This window comes from Siniperca chuatsi, linkage group LG23 (genome assembly GCF_020085105.1).
Source record: "Siniperca chuatsi isolate FFG_IHB_CAS linkage group LG23, ASM2008510v1, whole genome shotgun sequence".
Lineage (NCBI taxonomy): Eukaryota > Metazoa > Chordata > Actinopteri > Centrarchiformes > Sinipercidae > Siniperca > Siniperca chuatsi.
Window position 1 is genome coordinate 9,406,329 of NC_058064.1, and position 27,064 is coordinate 9,433,392.

At 41.9% G+C, this 27,064-nt stretch overlaps 1 protein-coding gene across 4 annotated transcripts in view; it reads right to left on the minus strand.

Moving 5' to 3' along the window:
• Positions 1 to 27,064, minus strand: part of iqsec3a (IQ motif and Sec7 domain ArfGEF 3a) — a 115,802-nt gene that overhangs the window by 28,179 nt on the left and 60,559 nt on the right. For all 4 annotated transcript variants that reach the window (XM_044185845.1, XM_044185848.1, XM_044185846.1 and 1 more), the window contains 3 exons: positions 21,254 to 22,539; positions 10,954 to 11,115; positions 1,864 to 1,986 (listed from right to left, as the gene is read on the minus strand). In XM_044185845.1, coding sequence (XP_044041780.1) covers positions 1,864 to 1,986; positions 10,954 to 11,115; positions 21,254 to 22,539 — 1,571 coding nt within the window. The remainder of the gene's footprint in view (positions 1 to 1,863; positions 1,987 to 10,953; positions 11,116 to 21,253; positions 22,540 to 27,064) is intronic.

Sequence of the window (27,064 nt, forward strand, 5' to 3'; positions counted from 1 at the left end):
ACATTTGTACCTTTCAGCACACCTTCAAAAGTTGATGTAGGCAAATTTCGTGATCAAAAAACCTGTGAATTGCATCTTAAAGCACTGCAAGACAAGTTTGGCCCAGAGGTAATTCTTGAGTGACAGTATTTCATTAAACTCTTTACGCCCACGCAAATGCCAACACACCCTGAGTTACATTACCAGTAGGACAAATGAGGGATAGTTTGCATAACCTACAAGATGATAAAATATTCAATCCAACTACTTCAAAGCTTCAAACTATTCTCTCTGCAAAATAATGTTTCTGAATATTAAGACATTTGTCGTACAGGGTCAAATCTCTGGTTCTTGCATGTCTGTTCACTAGCAATTGACCATTTTCCTGTCAAACTTCTCACACGGCACATACTGTATGTAGTTTACAATAACAGTGGCAGATTTATCACTCTGAAACAATGGGTCCTTGATTTCAAACAGAGGTAGGAATAGCAGGCTTCTCATTTATAGCTGCGATTGGCATTTTAGTTTTTTTTTTGTCGGCAGAAATAACAACTGTCGCTAGCAGATTTTATCAGCTGTAGCTAGCTAGATAATTGCGCTAACGTTAGCTTCCTGATTTAGTTGAAAACGCTGTTTCCGGCTGAATTTTTAATATTAACAGCTGACTTGTTTTAAAATGAGAACCCTGTAAATGGGGTCTTAAATATGCACTTGATGGCTACATGACATAGCGTGCAAAAAGACTGAGGTTAATGTAATGCTGCATGTCCCAGGCAAAAATGTTGCATCCTCGCCAGTTGATGATCCAAGACATGGAAATAAGGCAACAGCACTGTGTTTTTACATTTCAGTTTAGAGCTAATATTATAAGGAAAAATATAAGATCATTATCAGTTATTTCATTCTATCCTAACCCTGTTTAGCTGCTTAGCTTATATACTTGGACAAGCAAGACAGAGGATATATTTATGCTTTTTTGTTCATATTCTTAAACAGTATGCTTCACTTTTAATGTTACAAGAGAAAAGGCTTTTAGAATGAGACTAAACGACGTGTTTGGCAAATGGAACACCATCTCAGGTGAGTTTGGCTGGGTTTGTTAGAGTGTAAACTTCCCCAAATCCAACAGAGCCGCCAACGTTAGCTTACACTCTGATATAGCATTAATTGCCACAGAGCTGGAAAATACTACTGATGTGCTAGTCATGGGGCTATTTTAACATAACCTAGTCACCCCACAAAATAATGTAGTAGAAATGCTTCTTGGCCATGGAAGTAAAGTGGGATAGCTTAGTTAGTAAGCTAGTTAACTGAACATACTAACATTTGCAGCTTACGTTAGAGCGGACAAAAACAGTTTAATCTGTTCCTTACACTTTTGTTCTTGCATTTTTGGTTTTGGAGAGAGTAAAAAAAAAAGAAACACCATCCTAAAAGCCCTTTGAGACACAACACGTTTTGCGCTCGCCACTATGCCCCCAAAGTTCAATTTAGCGCTTGACGCAACGAAAAGCTGTCATGGCGTGGCGCAAGCCATTTCATATAATGGGTTTCAGAATGCAGTGGCGCCGTTGTCGCGTTATGTCTGAAAGGGCCTTAAGTCTTTAAATGCATGAATATCGCTCTTGCTACATCATGCACAGCACACCGCTTTAAAATGTAATGAAATCCAAACCTTGATGTACCTAGTTAGTTAAACTATGATTGGACAATCAGGGAAGGGGTTTAGCAAACGGTTAAATGAGTACAAGAAAACCCATACCCAAATGTAGTTTTCGGAATTCTGTAGAAATGCCAGCTAATGTGCTCCCCTTGTAATACCAGCCAGAATTCTGCAAGATAAACCCAGACTCTCACAGCAACTACTGCTTTTATAATTACCTGAAGGCCTCGATAAGACGTTCCACCTTCTGGGCTTCTCCCTGGACACGAATGTGGGCCTGAAACTTCCTCAGTGCTTCATCCAGCTCCATGCCTGAGAAATCCATCTCATCCACCACACAACTGTTGAGCACAGTGAGGTAGGGATGAGATATGGAAAGAGCAAAAGCGGGGGAAAGGAAGACATAGGAAAAAAGACAATATATTAAAATCTATAGAAAAATGTATCGCAATATATCAACATGATGGAAGTGGCTGCCCGTTTACTGATGGCATGGATGGATCTGTGGATGTACAACCAAGATAAAAGATGTAGAAGTCCACTCATCTGCTACCCGCTCACAGCACTGCTTACTGGAGGTATTAGCCACGCACGGACACTAGGGATAAGACTGGGACCGGCTATCTTCTATGTGCCATAGCTGCCAAGAGACACACATACACACATACAATCCCTCCGAGCAGAAAATCCTCCTATTACCTGACAACCCCAGCTTAATGACTTTAATTAAAAGCAAAAGCAAAATATTCTGTCCAATGAGTTCAGGGGGGATAAATACAACGTGGGCAATTTGGAGGTAAACTGAGGTTTTGAAGTGAAAGGTGACTTTGGAAAGTTGGGAGTTTTTAAAGTTGTCCTCACTTTGATGTGAGATGTTTCGTCAAGGTACAAAGTGAATAATCGAATTATGAAATTACATTTTTTTACACTCGGATTGGCTTTCATGTGGTTTACTCCAAACCTATCCACACCACTTGATGACCTATTGATGGTTATGGACAAGCATGTTGGAAGAAAGAAAGATCATGGTGTTGATCTCAAAATCCTTAAAACATACAATATGTAGTGGTGTCAAGACATCGCCTCCTGCTTCAGATCATCTCTGTTTGTTGTACTATAGGAAACACTGGGGTACATGCACGTACACACACACTACATGAAGATGGATTACTGTGAACAAAGCGAGTTAATGAGGTGAGTACTTGACTGTAACACATGCTGCTCTAGCAGAAAAGAGTCCGATAGCTGAGTCTACAGTAGTGCCTGACGCCACGGTGCTACAACATGAGATCACCGCAAAACCAGCTCTCAGCATGAGTACCATGAACTGTATATTATTTCATTTAGTATCACTAGCACTACCACCACTAATATTACAAGAACTACACCTAGCACTCCTACTCTAATAAAACTAAAATACTACTATTACTTGTCCTATGTCTACTACTACTACTACTGATTGTACTACAATTGCTGCTATACTACTACTACAGCTACTACTAGTATTTGTCCTATGTCTACTATTATTACTACCATTTTAGTCACTATTACAACTACTACTAGTACTAACACTTCTACTTGTTCTGTGTCTATTACTATTATATCAATTATCTATACTATATGGGGAGCTGGAGCCTAGCCCAGTATAGCAGCTCACATTGGACGAGAGGCTAGGCACACCCTGGGCGGGTCGCCAGTCTATCACCAACAACCATTCACACTCACTTTACAGGCAATTTAGAGTTGCCAATTCACCTAACTTGCCTGTTATTGGTGGGAGGAAACCAGAATACCCACAGGAAATACACAAACACTCCACACAGAAAGGCCCAAGCAAGGCCCCAGTCACTGGTGGATTACACACATTTCCCAGGACCTTCTTGTTGTGAGGCAATGTGTTAAATATTGCATTAATACAACTAAGGCAGTAAATTATTATAACATGACTGGCACTTTGATAATTACTTAGTTTAACTGTGTAGTATTTTCTACCACTGATTGCATTTACCATTTTTTTTATTTACCATTTTTCTGCACAATGCTTATGAAGGTAAAACTTATAGTACACAGTGACTCTGACTTGATCCTCCTCTTGATCAACTCTCTTGACTGTCGAGCCACTCTTATCGCCCTCTTCATGACTCACTTCCTCGCTCCACCACCCCTCGCTCCCTTCTTCTCCAGCTGTCACTCCTTGTTTATGTAACATCAGACGAGATGCTTTCTAGCCTAAGTACATCAGCCCTCTACTTCCCCCTCCCATCTCTTTCCCATACACACTCAAACACAATAACACACGGGAACACAAATGCGTGTATACACACATACTGTTATCATGCATACACTTTGTTGATCTGTGTACAGTACCTGGCAGGGAAATAGACACATCTGTCTGCATAGCAAGGCTTAAATTGTATGTTTACAAGGCTGTGATGGCAGGTACACACACACAGACACACACACACACACACTTATAATGCAAATAAAAAGAAACAGCAGGCCAGATGGAACCATATTTTGAGCAACCAATGAGTAGATGACAGGCTGAAAACAGATCTCATTTTTCCTGCTAAACAAGTACACTACATTATAAGTAAATGAGTCCTCTGGGTGCCGTATTTCTTGGAACCCAAATCTATAACTACAATTTGGCTTAATTGACTTGAGGCGTTTTAACTATTGTTGTTTATGTTTGAAGAAATGAGAAAAGAATGAAGAGCATTAGCTTTATAAGGAGACAAGGAAAATTCAGGAAGACAGGAGACAACACAAACAAAACACACACAGACACACATGCATTCACACCCTCCCTAAACACACACAAACAGAAGTCACACACTCACTCACACTCTCTCTCTCTCTCTCACACACACACACACACACACACACACACACACACACACATGCATTCACACCCTCCCTAAACACACACAAACAGAAGTCACACACTCACTCACACTCTCTCTCTCTCTCTCTCACACACACACACACACACACACACACACACACACACACACACACACATATTCAGGCTCAGTAAATCACCATGAGTGATTTTCACATTAGACTGCAATCCCTCACCCGCTCTCCTGTGACTACACTTTATCGAAAGTGCCCTCACACACACTTTGCACTCTCCTATCATGTTCCTCTTCAACATCACTTCCACTCAGAGTGCGACTGTATGACTGCTCTGTAGGAAAACGGGGAAAATATACATCTATATAACCCAGTGTGACCTGCACCAACTATATCTGCACTGTGACTTGGAGTTTGAAGCTTTAAAAACATAATCCTTTTAATACAATGTATTTGGAACCATGATAGCGAAAATATGGAAATTAGATGAGGGCAACCTGGGGTGAACAACTTGGTAGAGTGCTGTGTCGTGTATGTCTGACCTTGCAAAGACTAAAAGTGTGTTGTTGGTTTGATAATTTGTACAAAAAGGAGGATAAAAGAAAGATCTGCGGTACCTCCTGCAGTTGATTGGTAAATGGGAGAATGTAACAGAATAAAAAAGGCAATTACAGAGATAAAGTAAGGAAGATGTTGAAAGATGGAAATAAAAGTAGAAAAGAGAAAGGAAAAATTATCTCTGCAGTTTTAGAGCAAATAATTCCAATCAGGTTAATGACCTGGAATGAAACTTAAAGGGTGAAGTGAGTCATGTGTGCATGTGTTAGTGTCTTCACATTTATTTGATGAGTAATACAAGAAGGAGGCATATGTCCTTGTTCTCTAAACCCATTGGGTTCATCTGTTTTTTCTGTCCTTTTTAGTATTATTCTGCTGTAAAGAACAGAGTGTACAGAAAAGGTGAAAAAAAACCCCAACAGTGATCAATGCTTGTTTTGAAAACAGCTTTTGGATACGTTAACACAAGCTACAAAATCTGTTATTTAGTGCAACATCTTGACAAAACTCTGTTTTTATTTAAAATTTTAAGGTATTTCCAGAAAATTCGTCTTTCAGTATTGACATGCAATGTCATAGTTAGCCACTATGCCCCCTGATCCTTTTGTGCTCTTCTGTATCTGCCTTCCCCTGTGTTTCCTGGCGTTCCCCTGTTCGTCTTGTTTGTGTAAGTGTGTGTGTGTGTATGTGTCTGTGTTCTGGGCTGGCTTCCAGATCTCCCGGCTGCAATTGATTATCGGCACACCTGATCATCATCATCATCATCATCATCAACCAGCACCGTTTATCTGCCGGGCTCATCCACACTACCAGCGCCAGATCGTCTTCGTACCCAGTACGCGCTACACGTAACGGCTCACGTAAGCAAACCTTTTGAAGCTTACCTGTTCTTACCTGATGGTAACCTTGTTTGTCTCCGTCCTAGATCTCTGCTCTGCCAGTGATCACCGCTTCCGTCTGTCTTTGGTTCTCCGAGATTTCCATTCAGTGCCAGCAGCCACTACTTGTTTCACGACCATCGGACTCTGGTCCCAGTCTGCTCTGTCCGTGTGTCCTGCTTTTGGGTGCCAAGCTTGTTCTCACAACAGAACGATCTGGCCAACATGGACCCAGCAGGCGCTCTCCCGGAGGAAGTTCCATTCCACCAGGCGATAACAAGCCAAGGGATTCTTCTGGGACAGCACAAGCAGATAATCCGTACCCTTGCCGACAGCAATCAGGCCATGTTGACCCAGCTCACGCAGTTGACGCAGCAGGTGTCCAGACTCACCATCCAACTCTCCGCTACAGCCTCGACTCCGTCAGCGTTGCACGCGTCACCAGCGGAGTCTCCGGTGACGCCTCCCATCCGGGAATCCCACGCCTCCGATCCCGTTCCTTTCTCCGGTGACGTCACGAAATGTCAGGGCTTCATGCTGCAGTGCTCTTTGATGTTCAGCCAGCGCCCTGTGGAGTGGATCCTCCGGACCTGTCTCAAGTTCCTCCCGAGTACCACAACCTTGGCGAAGTCTTTAGCAAGGATCTAGCTTTGTCTTTACCACCGCATCGTCCATATGACTGCGCCATCGACCTTCTTCCCGGGGCTCCCTGCCAGCAACCCGTCTGTATAATCTGTAACGACCAGAGAGGGAGGCCATGGAGAAATACATTGGGGATTCACTTTGTGCGGGTCTTATTCGGGCATCCTCCTCGCCAGCAGGGGCAGGGTTCTTCTTCGTGACAAAGAAGGACGGGACGCTACGCCCCTGCATCGATTACCGAGGGCTAAACCAAATAACCATCAAAAATAAGTACCCGCTGCCATTAATCAACTCTGCGTTCGAGCCTCTTCAGGGGGCCAAGGTGTTCTCCAAACTGGACCTCCGGAATGCTTATCACCTGGTGCGCATCAGGGAGGGGGATGAGTGGAAGACAGCGTTCAACACCCCTCTGGGTCACTTCGAGTATTTAGTGATGCCGTTCGGGCTCACTAACGCCCCGGCGGTCTTCCAGGCTCTGGTGAACGATGTGCTGCGGGAATTCCTAAATTACTTCATCTTCGTCTACCTGGATGACATACTCATATTCTCACCGGATCAGTCCAGCCAAGACCGACAAGTCAACGACTTCTGGAGAATAGGCTATTCGTCAAGGCGGAGAAATGTGAATTTCATGTGCAGTCAGTAGGTTTCCTTGGGTACATTCTAGAGAGCGGGCAGATGAGGACCGACCCAGCCAAGACCCAAGCAGTGGCAGAGTGGCCTGTACCCACCACCCGCAAAGAGTTACAGCGGTTCTTGGGATTTGCCAACTTCTACCGGCGTTTCATCCGGGACTATAGCCAGATGGCAGCGCCATTGACCAGACTGACCTCTTCAAAGATCCCGTTCGCATGGACCCCGGAGGCAGATGTCGCCTGGAACCAATTAAAGGTCCTCTTCACATCAGCCCCTATCCTCATCCAACCTGATCCCTCCCGACAGTTCACGGTAGAGGTGGACGCCTCGGACATAGGCGTCGGAGCGATTCTCTCGCAACGCTCCCCCTCTGACCAGAAACTGCATCCATGCACTTTCTTTTCTCGACGACTTTCTCCAGCCGAACGGAATTATGACGTCGGGAACAGAGAGCTCCTCGCCAAGCTAGCCCTGGAGGAGTGGCGACACTGGTTAGAGGGGGCGCAGCAGCCATTCGTTGTATGGACAGATCATAAGAATCTGGAGTACATTCAGACCGCTAAAAGGTTAAATTCCCGCCAAGCACGTTGGGCCCTGTTTTTTGGCCGCTTCAAGTTTACCCTTACTCCAGGATCAAAAAACACCAAGCCGGACGCCCTCTCCCGGCAACATTACACCCTTGATAGCTCCTCTGTACCCGAAACCATTCTCCCGTCAACCTGCGTGGTGGCCGCCGTCACTTGGGAGATAGAGTCCATCGTTAGAGCAGCTCAGCGCGATCAACCTGATCCCGGGAACGGGCCTCCTAATCGCCTATTCGTCCCGGACTCAGCCCGTTCCCAGGTACTTCAGTGGGGCCACAACTCACGCTTCGCCAGCCATCCTGGAACCACTCGCACTCTCTCCCTGTTAAGGAGATATTTCTGGTGGACTACTATGGAGGCGGACACCCGGGCCTTTGTCGCAGCTTGTTGCATCTGTGCCTGAGGAAAGGCTTCCCATAAACCACCAGCAGGATTGCTCCGTCCTCTTCCCATTCCCGGTCGTCCATGGTCACACATCGCCCTAGATTTCGTCACCGGTCTTCCTCATTCCCATGGCAATACCACCATCCTCACCATTGTGGACCGTTTTTCTAAGGCAGCTCACTTCATAGCTCTCGCTAAACTTCCTTCAGCTCGGGAGACGGCCGACCTCCTGGAACTTTATGTCTTCCGTCTCCATGGCATACCTCTGGACATGGTTCAATTCGTATCTCGTAAGTGTGGAAGGCTTTCTGCCAGGCGCTGGGGGCTACCGCCAGTCTCTCCTCGGGGTTCCATCCTCAATCCAATGGTCAGACCGAGAGGGCCAACCAAGACCTTGAGGCCGCCTTGCGCTGCATGGTTGCCACTAACCCGTCGACCTGGAGCTCCCATCTCGCCTGGATAGAATACGCTCACAACTCACTAACCAGCTCTGCCTCTGGTCTCTCTCCTTTGAGGCATCTCTAGGTTATCAGCCCCCCCTGTTCCCGTCCCAGGAGAGGGAGTTGGCGGTTCCATCCATTCAACATCATCTTCGCTGCTGCCACAAGATTTGGAGAGAGACCCGAGCTGCACTGTGTCGGTCGGGGGAACGGAATCGATGGATTGCTGACCGACGAAGGACCCCGGCACCCGCATATGAGCCAGGTCAGAGGGTTTGGTTATCTTCCAGAAATATTCCATTACGCACTGAGTCCAAGAAATTATCTCCCCGCTACATTGGACCCTTCATCATCGAGCATGTCATTAACCCCTCCGCTGTTAGACTCCGGTTACCTCGATCTATGAAGATCCACCCCACTTTTCATGTGTCTCAACTCAAACCTGTAGCTGTCAGTCATCTTCCCCTGTGTTTCGTGGCGGTCCCCTGTCCGTCTTGTTTGTGTAAGTGTGTGTGTGTATGTGTCTGTGTTCTTGAACTTGATCTGCTCTGTCCGTGTGTCCTGCTTTTGGGTGCCAAGCTTGTTCTCACAACATGCAAATGTATGCAGCTTCTAATTGAGTCATATGTTATTTATTGTAAGTTCTTGTATTTGTCTTGTACACAGACAGAGACCTTAAACAACACCTTAAAGTTCTGCATGATGGCTTGACATAAAATAAAAGAAGGTATTAAGGCGGAACTCCACCAATTTTACATATGAAAAGTCAGTTTATTTGATTTATGAGGAGTACTACTCAGTTGTATAACGTCTTTTTTGTCTCTGAAGGAGCTTTCTTTAAGTCTGAGAAACTATACTTGTTATCAGGGTTATGGGCTTGACAGTTTAAGGAAAAGATGGTATTGGTTGCATTATGGGGGTTGTAGGATCCAGCATTTTTAAGTTTGCCCCATACTAGGAATAGGATATCTTATATATTTGAGGATATTTAATAGCCCAGATCTGGCCCTCAGGCTGGTAGTTTGAGCCCCCTGGTCACACCAAGGACACTACTGAGGTGCATCATGGGAAGTGTAGGATTTGGAGCTTGCCCCATACTATGGACTAAAAGTCAGGATATCTGGGCATCTGCTGTTTAGATTTTGACCTTTGATCTTTTTTTAATCTCTCTTGTGAGTCTCCCAACTTTATAGAAATACGAAATCATTGGAGTACCCCTTTAAACACACAAATTCAGGTATAGCACCCTGGTCTGAATTCTAAAATATCTACATGAATTTCAGTTGAAAAGCAGACCTTGTGGAATCAGTTGAGATGTTGTCAATCAACCAACACTAAGGATTTAAAGAGCACTGCACACCACTTGAGGACTGGGCCTTTAACTAGCTGCCCTCATTCATGTTTTGGCATCACCTTCTGAGTTTATAAAAACATGACTTGTTAGCAACTTTGGAAAGGGTTGAGTAAAAATACACGCACGTTAGCACAAATCCACAAATGTCAGATACAACCTCTTCACATGCTTGAGACACATCTGTGCATCTATGCCCTCATTTGATCTGACACTGGTGATGTTGATCTAATTCAGATTGCACTCGCCAAAACCACAGGTAAAAATACCAAGCGCAGGAGCTAAATTCTCTTCTATTCTGCTGCGATGAGTCATGAAATCTCAAAAATAATATTTACATTATCAGATGACAGCTAGATTGCTCTTTGTTTCTTACTTCTTGTCTGATAGAATAATGCCAATACAACAGCAACTGCGGTTTTGATATTATTGTGATAAAAGAAGCTGAAAAACAAAAAAGGGCAGGAAAGGTTTTTATTTTATTTTTGTCTTATCAGTTTGTAATGCAACTTCTATAATTCTGTCTTGCAAGTCAACCTTGATTTACAGTTTGAATAGTTAGATGAGGGCTTATTTGTTGGATCATGACACTTCAATTTCAGCTTGTTTTCAGTTTGTTTACACTGATGAAAAATATAATGAAATGTCAATGTCTGCAAAAATAATAGCTTTGACATAAGCAGATACTGAAGTTACAGTTTAGGTTTCACATTTAAATTCAGGCAATCATCTGACCCCAAGATAGAGATGAAAAGTGTATAAACCTGTGCACGGTTGGCTCAGGTTTCAACATAACTCACAACCACAATATTGTGACTAATAAAGCTGAGGCTTTTCCTTCTGCTAAATCCCCTATCGAATCCAGTCCTGTGGTTGACCCTGACCCCTGATCTCCCAGAAAATTGAGGGATTACAAGGAGCCTTTGAGGAGCAGTAAATTATCCTAAAGCGGTTTCAGATAATGTGTGCTACTCACTCTAGGACATCTCTGTTGAAGGGCTTCTTGCTGTTGCCGAGGAACTCTCCTATCATCTGTCTGCTCAGGCCCTTTCTCTGTAGCAGGAAGTGGGCAACGCCGATGGGTGTGTCTGGGATGAAGCCTCGAGAGATCAGGAACTGAAGGCCCTTGTCAGGGTTTCTGATGCAAACAAAAGAGAAGAACAGAAATTCTGTCAATGTTTTAAAACTGCACAGATGCAATTTTATGTCTTAAACATTGGTGGTAGTAGTATGACTGAGACAGATGGTTTGCTCTTTAACACACTTAGCAGCAGTAATAAGTCCATTTGTTCAGATTAACAGTATCTAGGGGCAGGTATACTATAAGTGTGACACATATGCAAACCACACCAACACAAAGTAGAGCTACATCCTCTATTTGCTTATTATTCATTTTAATGACTGCCGAAAGAGCATTAAGGACATAAAAAAATAATAAAAAAACGATGTATTACAACAATGAGGTTCTTGGTCTGAAGATCTGTAGGTTGGGCGCTTACTGTGCACACCTGTACAGTGGGCTAAAAGTGATAAAACGCACAGGGTAGAATCTCATCAGCATTTATTCCCATGCTGAATTACAACATTCATTAACAACTACTAAACAGCTCGACACTCTGCTTAATTCAGAGCATACTGCCAGAATCATAATGGCTGATCTGAGATCTCATATGCACAGACTTTGAGGCATTCTCAAGTAGACTTAGATGGACTGGGACAGGTCTAATATTAGCTTATGTCAAAGTTTGTGACTTTTGTTGGTATTTTTCATTAATTTAGTGACAAATTGTTCATTATGATGGATTACCTATGTAAAGTTGAAAACAGTTAATAGTATGTAGGCTGTTTGAAATCACTAACTTTTGAATGAATAAATAACACATTCTTTCTGTTTTACAATTTACCATTAACCCTTAATTGTCACTTGTTGCTATGGCTACAATGACCATATTCTTCCACCAGCTGTTGGTTTCTGCTGAACATTCTGTTGCTAGTAGCAACTGCTAATGGCAGAGTTCCACAGCACATTAACTGACAGCGTAACATCCACCATTTTGTCAGATCTGTAACCAAGCAAATATTGACAAGCATCTTTTATCTGCTCCTCTAATACCCTTGTTGAAGCATTATCTGTAGCCACTCGTTTTATTATACCTGTTTTGTGATTGTTGATGTATATTTGTTAATTTTCTGCGATCACTTCAGCTAGCCATCATACTAGCTGTCTGAGGTTAATGTTTTGCTAATATAACATTCCAACTAACTGTTCATTACTGTTGAGCTAGCTTAACTGTTATTTAAATGCTTCCTGATTTGTAATCACTATCTTTGAATTTGTTGTCCAAAATTGTTTTTACATTTTCACAAGTGCTTCAACTTTAAAGGCCCACTGCTTTCTTCAACCTTTATTGGAAGTGTGTTTAGCTCACTGCATAGCTGTTACACACATAGTGAGGGCAGAAGAGGTTGTTAATTCAGCAAGCTAAAACATGCAAAACCATTGGCAGTGTCTGTGTGAACATAGGCACATGACATTTGTCTGGATAATGACTTCTATGCTCATGCCTTCAGAAAATTGCAAAACATCTCACTGACTTCCATGAATCATTGTTTTTGAAAATCATATCCTATCAGAAGTCTTGCTGATAGTTTTCAGCTGACTGCATGGCAGAAGTTACTTATGTATGAACAGGGGAGTAATATCGTGACTATTTATAACCCTATTAGACACACAGGATAGTTGCTCTAGGGAGGCTACATTATTGCCACAGCTCTCCCTCTACAGTCTCTATACAGTGTTTAATCCACAGCCTTTACATAACAGAGTAGTGTGTGTGTGTGTGTGTGTGTGTGTGTGTGTGTGTGTGTGTGTGTGTGTGTACCACAGCTAATGGGTTTAGTAAGGCGAGGGTGGGACAGAAGGGAGGGGAGGATAAAGGGCAGGATAGAAGGAGGAGGCTGGAAGAAGACCAGACAGAGCAGATGTGCGGGAATGGGAATGTGAGGACAGAGAGGGGAGGATGATGAGTGCAGGCTGGACTGCCTGAAAGCATCTGCTGTGACAGCCTCAGCAAACTCACAGCTTCTAGCTCATCCTCTCAGCTGAAGGTGATGTCTCGCCAAACGAATTTGGCAGATATCACTCAACTGATGTTTGCCCAACAACAGATGGGATCACACATGGTGATTATTGTTCGCAATCAGAAGTGGATGAAGGGGTGAAGATAGGGAAGGCACGGGAGGAAATGATGCAGGAGATATTAGAAGGATAGATTCAGATGAGTGGTGCAGAACCAGAGTGTCCTCAACAGATAATCACAAGCATGGGTTGTTTGTTCAAATGCTGAAAGCAACCATGTTTACATTTTCCATGACTTGGACCTCTTGTGATTGTGCAGATGATGATTGTCTTTTCTCAGGAGCAAGAGTGGAAGTACTGTGATGACATTATAATGCAGTAAAACCCCAAAAGTTGGTGGCTTTAACACAGGAGACCGCCGTTCACATCCCATCTGTAGTGTAGCTCCTACAGCAACCTTGTCTCCTAGAAATTGAGTATATATACTGCTGAGTTACATTTTGATGGGGAATGGAATTGTCACCTGAATTATGATCACAGGCGCCGTGTTTTCAATCGAAGGAAGTGCTACAGATGTATACCTCAAGCAAATCCTAGGGAGGAGGTTGGAGCGTGAGCGTACAAAGTGCAGAATTTTAACACCAGAGACAGGGGTTTGTATCCTGAGTCCCGTGTGATTAGGTTTAGGCAACAAAAGCACTTTAGTAAAAGTTAGGGAACGATTGCGGTTTCAGTTAAATGTCAATACAGTAAACACGTCCTGTCTCATGCGTCAAGTCGTTGTTAACGTTTTCAATATTTAACCAAGACCACAACACAGACAAATGAGTGGGTGGAGCAGGTGATTCGTGGGTGAAGACTGAAAACTGGGTTCTTATAAGTTTGAAGTGTGAAAAGACAACAAGAGTACAACATAAAGACAAACAAACACACACACACACACAAAATAGTGGAGGGAATGCAAGAGACAGTGCCAGAGAGGACCCAGATGTCATGCTAAAATGACAACTCCCAAATAAACTGCTACATGCTTAGACATCTTTCTCCCTCACACCCTTTTTTCATCTTGGACTCACACCCCATCATAAATACATACTTCCCTCACCACCTTTATATCCACTTTTATTGGCCCTCTATTTTAGATCTATTTCAGATGTGCAGATGTTCAGTTGCCACACCTCAGAGCTGTGTTTTATTGCCTTTACAAGTGCTTAACTGTCAGCACTGCATGTTTCCCATTCCTCCAGATGCACACATTTCTGTTTTATTACTAACCAGTGATAGATTGATGGCCGGTTAGCGTCCCTGTGCATTTTTCTGAGTGGGAACACAATTGTGTGGTGTGACTATAAATGCTTCAAAGCCCAGAATCATTCCACTGATGTGGACTTGCTGTTGCAATGTGCTGCTCTTGTCCATCAAGTATGCTTTTGCTGAAGTCAAGAATATAGTGATATGGCTGGCTACGTCCTGTTCCAAATGTGTTCATTGAATTTTGAAATGATTTTAAACTATACGTTGTTTAACACGATTCATTCATTTATTATTAAGTGAATATTGTTACAATTATGTAGTACTAGTAATTGTGTTAGTGGCAGAAGCTGGACACTTCCACCATTTATCCAATACTTTTAGCTAACTATTTCAACTGTTAATCCATTAATTTAGTTATTCATTTCAACAATTTATCCATTACTTTTAGCTAACTATTTCAACAGTTAATCCATCAATTTAACTATATATTTCAACCATGTATACATTATTTGTATCTATCTATCTCAACCGTTTATTACTTTTAGCTAACTACAGCCAACTATTTGAACTTAGCTTTAGCATTAGGTTTTTCACTTGCTAGCACTCTCAGTCGCAGCACATAGTATTCAGATGTTACAGCTGACTCGCTATATATTAATCAAATTGTAGGGGTTTTTTTCAAATCAGCTGAGCTACTGTACAATCTTTCTATGTACCACCTGTCAACTGCAGAAGAGAAATTAGAAATGCTTCATCTCTTCGCCATCTGGATTTCAGAGTTTGCAATTATGTGCTGGGTCATTTAGCACCGAGGGCGGAATGTTAATACAGGCAAGGTTTGTGTTTGCACAAACCGTACATACACTGAATTTTTGGAGAGCTCTCTCCTGCTGGCGTCAGGTTATCCCTCTCGAGCAGTTGGCCAGGCTTTGCTGATCTGCTGTGTTAATTAGCCTTCCTTGACATATGTATTCAGATCTGTCTTTCTTTCTCTCGCACTCTCTCTTCACACTTACACCACCATCTCTTATGCCACCTTTTATTTAATTCATACAGCACTGATGGTGCTCCATTTTCATGTGTGATGGGGAGTCGATCTAATTCCACCATGCTGCTATAATGTCTGATCAATGCTTTGACTAAACTGCAATGTGTGATGGAGAAAGGTGAATTAAGGGTATGTCTAACCCAGTGGTGTAAAATTGAAAAGTCATGCATACAAAAAGAGAAATCAACTCAGGAATCTGTCATTAATGTCATACTTGCTCACTTGTTCTCTCTCTTTGCCTGTTCCCTGCTGAAGGTTTGGTACCAGCTCCCTTGTGTAATGTCCTTGACACACTCTCCCCTCCCATAATGGAGTCATTGTCATTCCATCCACACACAAGGTGGAAACTTTATCAAGTGGTCTCTCTTGCAACCTTTTCCCTCCTCTACCTTTTTGTGTCTCAGTTCCTCTCTCTTGCTTTTGCACTCCATTTCCATCACTCGCTGTTCTATTTTTTATTCTTGTGCAGGCTGGTGCGCGTGCGCACACACACATAGATACACCCAAAACTTCTGACTTTTCCCCCTTTTAATTTACTTTTTCCCCTGCATGTCTTACTCTTCCTGTTGAGGAACATAGACCACCTGCTGCAAGACAAACACACACTCTACACACTCACACATCACATTACCCAAGTGTGTGCATATGTGTGAGCTTTTTTGTCCGCATGATCAAGCAATACCCAAGTTTTAGCCCAAAGCAAACAGCCCTGTTTAAGATGCAAAGGATACAACAGTGCAGGTATTAGAGGGAGGATATGAACTGGTGGAACTAATAAGCCTCAAGCTCAATTGCCCCCTCTCTCTCTCTCTCCCCCCTTTTTTCTTGCTCTACTTTCCTCCCTCTCTCTTCCCTTGTAGCCAATTTATTAAAAGTCAGCTTATCTTTCAAGGTGTTTGATCGGGGGAATGAGAAGAGGGGACTGCCAATAGACAGAAAAGGCTATGAAACCTCATTTTATGAAAATATCTCTAAAGAGTCACAGAACCTCGTAATCAAACTGGAAGCTTTCATTAAACAGTCATTACAAGTGTGTACAGTCCTCACTTCCCCTCTAAAGATATGTAATTAAATAAAACTGCAGTGTTTCAAATAAAATCTGAACAAACAGATAAATGTTACAGCCTGTCTTTCTCTGCCTCTCCAGAAGTCGTTCAGACTGACACTATCAAAGTGGACACGTTTGAAAAACTAATTGTACAAAGAATAGTAAATATAGTCTGACCCAGTGAAATTTCTATGTTTATGAGTTTTACTGTATTTTGTTAAGTTTAGCTGTTCACAAACCTTAATATTCCATAAGTCTTACTTCAAATTACACAACAAAATACGTCGTTTGTCCATGCCCTCTAGAACCACACACAGAAGCGTTTTCTGATCTGACGCCACTATCGGCAGGATAACATCATTTGTCTGTGCCTTTTCAAAACTGTTATAAGCCACTGTTGAAAATGACATCTGTTTTATGACGTGACAATGCTCTGGTAAAGATTTGGTTAAGTTTAGGCACAAAAATTACTTGGTTAGGTTTAGGGAAACATGGTTTTGGTTAAAATGACTACCTTGTTAAGGTTAGGGGACCTTCGTCGTTGTGGTTACGATAATAAACAACTGGTTAAGGTTATGGAACAATCACTTGACTTTCTCTTTTGCTGCTGTCATAATTATCACAGCCACTAGAGGGCTTTGTCACTTCAATTTAAATAAAAAAATTGTAACAGTCTCTTAATATATAATAAATGATTACATACATATTTGATACCATAGGTTACATGACTAACATGTAACATGATTCTTTTGTGGTGGAGGAACATAGAGTAATCTTTTTACAGTGTTTCTGACACTGACATTTGCTGGCTATTGACAGCAGTCAATACAGAATGTTAACACCTAATGTTACCCTAGGGCCAATTTACACTTTAACGTAAATACAGAATTTGCCCTTTGACTTGATATCGGAAGACAAAGCTCAAAGACACCTTACACCTTGTGAATTTCTATAGTATAATCAGATAATTGTTGCACACCATTTGATTGGTTGAAATCAAGTATAAAAGGCTTAACACTATGAGCAAAATACTTATTCAAGATACATTTTTGTGCACATTAACAGCAACATTTCAGTAATGTGACCTTTGTCTGACTATGTAAGGATGACACCTTTCAGTGAACATGCCCACACCATTTGGTAGGGCTGATACTTTTTAAAACTTATCTCTTTTTCTTTATGCTCTTCAGAGATAAATAGATGTGTTGATATCTGATATTATCTAATTAAAAAATGTACCTTTTTATTGCAATTTCTATACAATCCACCTCCATCCTTGCCTTTTAAAAATGGAAAAATATACTATACTAAAATTTATTTGACAACTTCACAACTGTCTTTTAGGCCTTTAACTTTTTTAAAATCTTATTTTGTGTATTTTGTGCATTTCCCGGGTTATCATTCCCTCTGCATCCAGCAACTGCACAGCTCGTTCCTGCTCCCCTTGTTTTCAGTGTCATGCTCCAGCATTGAATCTAAGTTAATCGGCTTTATTGTGCACTTTATTGCGTTGCAGAGCTTGGCAGTGAGCAAAAAAGATAATGTGTGTTTATGAGCTCCAATCGTCTAAATTTGTATGAGATGGCTTAATTGGGGTAATATCTTAACAAAACCTTGTAGTGGTTTTGCACCCAAGGGAACACAGTGTATTTTGCATCACTGCAAGATACTTTGGAAAGCAAGAAGAGCTTCTACAGAAACGGTTGAGACAGGGGCAGGGACAAAAAAAACCCCTGCTTGGATTGAAATGTTCACAAATTCTTTATTCCAGTTCCCAAGGTGCCGGTTTACACAGTGCTGAAGGAACTTTTAATTACACTCGCAGCAGAATGACTAATGAGAATTTTAGGCTTTGTGGATCGCTGCCATTATTTTTTGAATTCACCCCACATGTATTCCAACTAATTGTACCCAGCTACTCCATCAGTGGTTGAGCTCAACTTGTAATATACAGTATGTGAGTGAGTCTAGTAAATTTATTTGAATATGTGGGTTTAGGTCCTTTAGGGTATGCTCTGGGTGAAAAGCTAATAGAGCATATGGTAAAGCTCCCTATTTGAAGATTGCTTCCAAATGAGCTGTTGGCTGCTTAACACATTTTCAGGAGTCATGTGGTTACAAACATTTCTAAAAGGAGAATTCAAAGTGTTGAACAAATAAAATCGAGGCTGTTTTGAGGCATAAACCAACCTAAAGTCAGCTCCCACATTAGATTTTACTCTGCCTTTATAGCTTGAAATAAATGTTAACAAATTTATCATATGCATTATGTAATATGTAAGAATAGTTTTTTTAGTGCTTCTCTGAATATGTAATTGATCTTTTAAATCATGATATCTAGGTGGAGGTCATAGTTCACCAAGCTTTCAATTTTCTACAACAAAACTGAATGAGTTTGACACATGTTTCAAATCAACCCAACAGATTCAGTCAGTGCTGGCCCCACACACTGTTGTCACTATGGCAACGCTTTCTCTTCCTATCTCTCACTGCCATGTAACCACCTTGCACCTGTCTGGAGAGCGTCTTGGGAAGGTCTTATCTGGTTTTGACTTTTTCACTCTTCACCAGGCAGCGAGGGGAACTGAATTCACAATGACTGAAAAGCTGCAACCAGCAAACATAAACAAGCTTTTCAAGACAGACATGTTTTTCTTCTGCTGACAATTTGTGAAGCCACAGAGGAAAATGCACAGGGAGTTGGGTAATGGAAGGAATACAAGAGTTGTACACCATGAACCTGGGTTCTTGGCATTAAAGACACACTGGCACGTCATTCCTGACACAAATGTCAGATAAATTGTTTCAAGTTCTTATGAAAAAGAAATTGGGGCAGTAGATGGGGGGATTCCTCTCGCACCCTAATTGACTGTTTGCTTAACCCCTCCCCTGAACAGGGATTATCCAATCATAATTTAGCAACCTTAGCTAGGCACAGCAGGTCTGTCAAGGTTAGGGTTTTTCTACATTTTTAAGCAGTTAGTTAGTAAGTAGAAAGAGCAATACTTGCCATTTTAAGAGTTTGGAGGGTGGTGTCTTTTTATTCTTAGCACTTTCAAAACCCAAAACTTAAGAACAAAGTGTACAGAATGGATTAAACCGTGTGTTTGCCTACTGTAACATAAACTCAATCGTTTGCATGTCCGACTAACTAGCTTACTCCCTACAGTAGTAACCAAGCATTACTTCCAAGGTAAAGGAGCACATTAGCAGTTCTGTCCTGCTCTTTATTGAATTTGGGAAATTTTACGCTCCCGCAACCACACCCAAGGTTACCTGAGATAATGTTAATGTTACGTTTCCTTCATCCTAAAAGTATTTTCTCTTGTTGCGTGAAAACATCCTCCATGAAAATACAAACAAAGTATGTAAGCTAAATAGCCTAACAGTGTTGTGTCTGAACAAAATAACAGACTTGGCTCTACACTGCCATACAAGAACAATGCTGTTTATTTACATGTCTCTAATTTATCAACTGGTGAGGATGCTGACTTTTTGCGTGGGACATGTATCTTTAGCCTCAGTCTTTTAGCACAATATGCAGCCATCAAGTACATATTTAAGATACATATCCTCATTTTGTCTACCTCTGTCTGAAATCAAGGACCCATTGTTTAAAAAATAAAAAGTCTGCCACTGTTATCATTGTAAATATCATTCCATATGTGCTGTGCGAGAATGAAACGCTTGACAGGTGTAGCAACAGTAACTAAGGGGCATGGGGCTTAGGCAACTGTCATTTCCACCATGTTTGGGTATGTCTGTTACTAGGCATGTTAGGTTATGAATAATTGTCTTATCTAATCTCAACCAGGTACTCACATTTCCTTAATTTCATTCCTTTCCTCTTACACATCTTCACACATTTCTCTGTCTCAATAATTCATCCTCTCTTTTTTTGTACCTGTTCTGATTTGTCTTTCTGAGAAGAAAGAAGGCACCTCAGATCTAGCTTGGGACTTGGGCTTCATTCTGTTTGTTCTTTCAGCACAATGTGGATCTGTGAGGAAAAGTGCTTTTCTTTGCTCTTTGAATCCAGAGGGCCCCATCAAACTTCTGGTACACTTATGAGGGGTGGAGGTACAGACTGTTTCATAAATCTCACTGTGCTTAGAGTATTCTATCCTTTCCAATAAAACCACTGTCCTTATTCTTTTAACCTTCCCAATAATAACGTTCATCAGTGTGTGTGTGTGTGTGTGTGTGTGTGTGTGTGTGTGTGTGTGTGTGTGTGTGTGTGTACTTGTATTTGAAACCTAGTGAGGACTGAAACAGTTTTGAGTGAGGATATTTTTAGAAAGTGAGGACATTTTGGCCGGTCCTCACAACTTCAAAGGGCTGTTTGAAGGTTAAGACTTGGTTTTAAGGGTTAGGTTAGAATTAGGTTATGGTTAGGGTGAGGGTAAAGGTTAGGGTTATGCATTTAGTTGTGATGGTTAAGGTTAGGGTAAGGGGCCAGGGAATGCATTATGTCAATGACGGTCCTCACAAAGATAGAAGTACAAGGATGTGTGTACACACACACATCCGGGTGTGTAAATAAATATATTTTGAAATCCTACTCCGGGGTACTGTACCACCTTTACATTTTTGGAAAGAAGGAAGGAAGGAGTAGCTTATTCCACTGTTCTAAAACTTGCTGAAGAAAAATAAATTACCAGAGAAAAAAAAACTTCTTTCATGTCATGTCAAAGCTCTTTGGAATCATTCATTTTGTGTTTCACTGCAGTTAATCATGGCTAACCAGTCAGCAGTGAATCAGAAGTGATATCACAAACATCAGACTGATTTAAAATTTAATTTGTATCATCTGAACACAAAAGACTGAAAATGCAGTGGCTACTCACACATTGAAGAGGTTGAGGCCAATGCGGTAGAGGCGTTTTCGCATGACGTCAGTGGACAGCGTGGGTGATTTACAGCTAGCGGGGTTCTCACAGTGGTAGCGTGGCAGGCTGAGGATCATGGCCTGCAGTGCTTCCTTGGACGAGGCTTCAGATGTGGAGCGTGCCTCTGTCGACGTGCTGCTGCTGCTCATCTGCTCTGAGCTGTTGTCTGCTGTCTCGGAGCTACACCTCTTGACCTCCAGTGGCTCTATCACGGGCGAGCTCCCCAGCAGTACAGCCCCGTGTGGTGGAGGAGCATAAGGGGGTTCTGTGGGTGGTGGTGCCACCACCACAATCTCCTCTGGGCTTTGAGGGGCAGCCATCTTATCCAGAGGGGTTAGGGGAGGTTGATCTTCTTCCCCCAGCTCTTCTTCACTTGGAGGAGGAGCAGGGAATTCAACATCCTGCTCGTCTCCTTCTGTATCTGATTCTAGGGGTGGTGGTGGTTCTTGTGGGGGCGGTGGGGGATCTATGGGTTCAGCTGGAAGCTCTGCAGGAGGAGGAGGGGGTTCTTGTGAGGGACCAGGAGGAATGAAGGTTGGAGTGGAGTTTGTTGTTGTGGAAGTAGTTGTGACAGTGGTGGCGGCTCCTTCTTGTTGGACGCAGCTGCCGAGGGTGACAGAAGTTGATGATTCCAAGACTGAGGATGAAACACGGAAGTTCTGGCTGTCGATCTGCACCGTCACATCCCGGAACGCCATCATCAGCTTGCTAGCACTTCTCGACAGGTCACTTGGGTCTACCGGGCCTTGAGCAATTGTTGACTCTCCCACACCATCACCTTCTCCTCCACCTCCTACTCCTGCTGCTGCTGCTGCTGCTGCACTAAAGGAGTCGGCACTGAACTGATAAGTGCCGCCTTCTTGTAGTGAACACATGGTCTTCAGGCTCCAGTTGCTGAGTGCATCGTCTATGGACTTTGCCAGTGACTGGACCTGTTCAGTGAAGGAGTCTTCAAGGTCAGTCAGGGTGCCACCAACTGTGGCAGGCAGCGAGGGTGAGCGCACCAATGGGATGCCTGCCAAATTGCAGCCTTCTGCCAGGGCCCGTTCAGCAGAGAAACCTTCCGCGTTTTGCACACGGACCTTGCGCAGGGAGATGCGTCGAGGAAGACGACTCTCAAGCAGCGAATTGCGGATCTTCTCAAAGTTCTTGCTGAGCTGGTACTGGCGGAAGGCAGTCTGGATCTTGCAGGCAGCACGGCGGGAGATGAGGTGGCCACCGTATTTGTGCTCTAACATTTCGATCTAAAAAATAGAAGAAGGATACAAAAGGAAAACAATGAATTGCTGGAATTTCTGTTGTATTTTTGAATTCACAAGAAAGAGATAACAGCCTATTACCCATTAGGACAATCTGCAATTACTGGTAAAAACATAAATGTCTGGACTCAATCATATATGACAGTTATGGCTGCGTACTGATTAGAAATTGCAGAACAAACAGAAATATACAAGTAAGAAAAAACATTGCCAAAGTCAAAGAGGGCTCTTCACTTGTGACTCACATAATCCCCTGTATCAAAGATGCTTATATTTGTATATATAAGGGAGCATGCATTCCATGTCACTACCAGTATTTCAACATTTTTAATATTCTCTTGCCTGTCGCTGTGGTGCATGGAAGATGAATATGGTACATGAGTTGAATAGCAGTGTGAAAACAGGTGGAGTGTGGGTGGAAAATGAATGAGCAGGACATTAAAAGAGAAATGGGATAATTGTGGTGGGAAAAGGAAAATAAATGAAAATCCCAGGAGATGAAAAGGGTTATAAAGGCCAATTTTTTTAGAAGGAATAGGTAAAATTCAAATATTAAAGTACTCAAAATTCTAATAATAATACCCACAGATGGTTCAGTAATATTATTTTGCAAGCTGGCCTTGTGATGTGTGTACTGAAACTATATACAGTTTGGTAAAAGCCACAGTTTGAAAGAGAGAACACAGTAAAGGCTGACTCATGGCATTTGGACAAACTGTTCATTTCCTCAGCAAATAGAACTCATAATCTCTGCGAATTCCATAGAGAGGTCTTCCAGGCAACTTTAAATTGTCTGAAACTGAGCAAGCCATTAATCTTGCCTGTGAAAAATTGCTCAAATGCTGTGGGAAACAGATAGAGATGTAATATAGCCATCCTCATCTGGCAGCAGCTCAAACACTAGATGAGACCTCTTTGAGTTTCCCAGAACAATCAGGGTGTGGGTATCTTTGGAAGTGCCCAGAAAGAGCTCTTATCTTCTCGAGTCACTCTGAAATCCTTTTCATTCAGACTAAATCAATGAATATAATTATGTTTCTGTTCTAACTTTATCAAGGGCACGGGTGTGGGGGAGGACTCAGCATGGAAAGAATAGCAGTGTCACATTCTATTTTACAAATATGAAAAAATGTACACATTCTAAATATACTGCATTGAAGGTGCACATTAAAGGGACCACAAGCCAAGTCACATATAGTCCCATTATATTAAAAAAAAGGCAGACATCTCTACAGCTGATATCTCCAAAAGTTGGCAACTCACACCAAAACAATCTAGATGACCGTCCCTTAAAAATAGCATTGCATTTGATTCTAGGAAATGGAAATCCTTGCTGTTCCCTCCCTCAGTGTTTTCTTTAGGAGCTCTTGTATCAGGGTAATGTGTACATGAGGATTAATTTGGTCCAAGTAAAATATCCCTCCTGTAAATTTGTACAAATGGTTACGGTGGCCATGAAGAATCAAAATGTGTCTTTCAGCCGCTAATCTCCTTTTGCTTTAGTCCTGGACAAAGTTTCCCAACCACCTTTTACGGTCTCCTGATAGGCTGTAATGCCTCGAGGGTTTGCAATTTGTGATAAGTGGTTAGTTCAACAAGATGCTGCCTCTGCCGCTGTCACTAGAGGAATGGCATCACATACAAAGCTCTTTATAAAAGTGGAATGACACTGAAAATCCATCTTATCTACTCCATTTACATTTCACTGCAGAGCCTCTGCGAGCAAAGTGAGACGTACTGAGAATATTAAAGTGGTTTCTGAATAGGACGCTGGTTTAGAGCTCTACAGTATCTGCTGATGGCGACTTCTCAGTACTGTAGCTGTCAACTCTTGCAGACTGGTCGAACTCAGCCTGAATATTCATCACTTTTTAATGTGGATTGTTCTGTGACTGCGCTGTGTGCACTCTTGAAATGACAAGGTTAGCCTTATCGCCATGACAAAATAGACCTTGTGTATACCTTTTTTTTTTTAAAAGTCAGACGCAGAGGTAATATGATTGATCTCATTACTCAGAAAGGTGTCCCTCATCAAAACAAATTCTGCAAAGAGTACCACTATAGAGGTGCCCTTGATTGCGAGAAAAGGCCGTCAGTGTGGCTGCGTTTGATTAAATGTGGCAGTCGAGCTTGTTTGTTTTGCCTTCTGCGTAAGCTGGGTCGGAGATGATGAATAAAGCATTTTGGTCACGTTGCTTTCTTTATCAGTGTGTATATAATAAAGTTTGCCATTCAGATGGAATTACAGCCACCAGGACGATGAAGGAAGGAAGAATGGAGAGGAAGAAAAAAGTAAGAAAAGGATTTGATGCCAGTTTAGCAACGATTGTGCTGGGACTAGAGATGAAATACCGGTTTTACTACAGTGGCCAAACCTTCTGATGGTAACAATACCTCTAACAATTTCTATTACCATGATTAGCAATGTTTTCAGAGGGCACCATTAACAGCACAGTGCTCCTGTCTTTATTAGCAGTTATATTTTGATTAGCCACAAGGGAGCGCCTTTCTATTGGTCAAACAGAGGCAGAAACTGTTAACACCATAAAGAAATCAAAACGTGTATGAAACCATGAGACACAGATAGTGCATTTAAAGCAATGTCCAGTCAACTGTCTTTAAACTTTAAACAACAAACCTGCTTTTGTTTATGGTGTTTGTTGTGTATTTGATGTTATGGCAGCAGGCATGCAGCAAAAGAATGAGCAGAGCATTTACAGCTTAAATACACCATAATTAAAAGGGTGTGTTGGATATGTGTTGCAGAGAGAGGAGTCATGTGAGTGTAGAAGCTCGAGACTCGAGTTGGGCTGCCTGAACTGGCTCGCAGGCTTCACTTCATTTTAGCACTAGTAGTAGTATTTCGGGAATGATTATCATGTTAATATAGTTTACCGTGATATTTATGGCCACAATACTCTTAGCGTGAAAATTTGATACTAGCACATCCCTAGTCCCTATCCCTAGTTTCCACTGTACAGAGAACCTAGAATCTGTAATACATGTGAAAAAGGGAAGGACAAAGAAACAGAAAAAGGATAGACAAACAGAGCACTGAAGAAACAAAAAAAACAAGTGGTTGAGGAGAAGGTAAGATATAGAAAGAGGTGGTGAGATGGATGACTGCGCCAAGAGTCGTACTGCTGAAAATCCCCCCCATTAGCCGACTGTCAGTTCTACCTCTGATCACTTCACTAAGCGCTGATGGAGAGAGATTATTCCAGAGACGCAGTGGTTCGAGAGAACGGTGATGGCACTGCTCTGTTCCACCAGTGTCTCTAAATTGATTTTGACGGGCAGATCAGCACCATGGTGACCTCATGTTCCCCTTTGAATGAGGAGGGAAAAAGGTGGAAAACAAACAGTGCAAAGTGGTACTGCAGTATGCAGTTCTACATATACGTAGAACTGGCAAGATACTACTGAGAGGAAAAGGTGGAATTCTTTTATAAAGGATGGATAAAGGTGAATAAATGGGACATGTAAATATTTAAAGCCAAGGACATCATTTCTAAAACTTGTGATGTCCAATAGGCTATTATATCCAAAAAAAAAAAAAAAGGGGGGGGGGGGGTTATGAGAATAGAAATTTCAGGTAATGATCACATTGAAATAGAAAAATGAGCTCAAATGCAGTCATTTCAAATTTTTTCATGTTGCAGGAGCAAAAGCTGATTTTCAGCATGAGATAATGATGGTGATATCTTGGATTGAAATATGGGACTTTCTCTGTCTATATATATGAAATATTAATACTCAGAGGCTTTGTAAAAGGAATGTGTTTTAGTCTGGAAATGTTTGTGCTTCAAATGGAAATGTGTCTCATAACTAAAGGTCAACTGAAAGTACAATGCACAGCATGTTTTTTTGTGATTTTGAGAGGAAGATTTTGCTATTTAGTCATGTGCCATGATTATGTCCACCCTCTTCTTTTGAGCATTAAGATAATAAGCGAATTTCCTAAGAATAACCTGCCATTAAATGTCTGCCTTATAACCTTCTGCTGAGCAATGTTAAACCTCAACGACAGACGCATAATTTTACTCGACATTTGCACATAACTTGTATAACTAAATCTATAGAGGTTGTAAATTTGAGAACCCCATTAACCCATTATACGGTTTAAGTATTACTTCAATCATGAGTAAGTATGGGACAGTTTTGAAATCAAATCAATTGATCAATCAATAAATCAATTAGTACCAAAATTCATGGCTCTCACCCTGAAATGTGTAAGAAAAGACATAAGTAAGATGTGCTTAAGTAAAACAGCAGATTATCAGATCTCTCATGTGGCAGAAATAAGGGGCAAAATGCAAAGCCACCATTATTAGCTTTCATGCTCATGCACACTGTCTTACAGGACAGAAACATCTGCATGATTAATGAGATGATTATATAACAGCAAAACTGGGACACAACTAATGCTGACTGTATTACAAAATGAGGATGACAATAAAAGACTTGATGTCATCAGAGGATGGTGATCCGTTAAGCTGATTCATCCTTG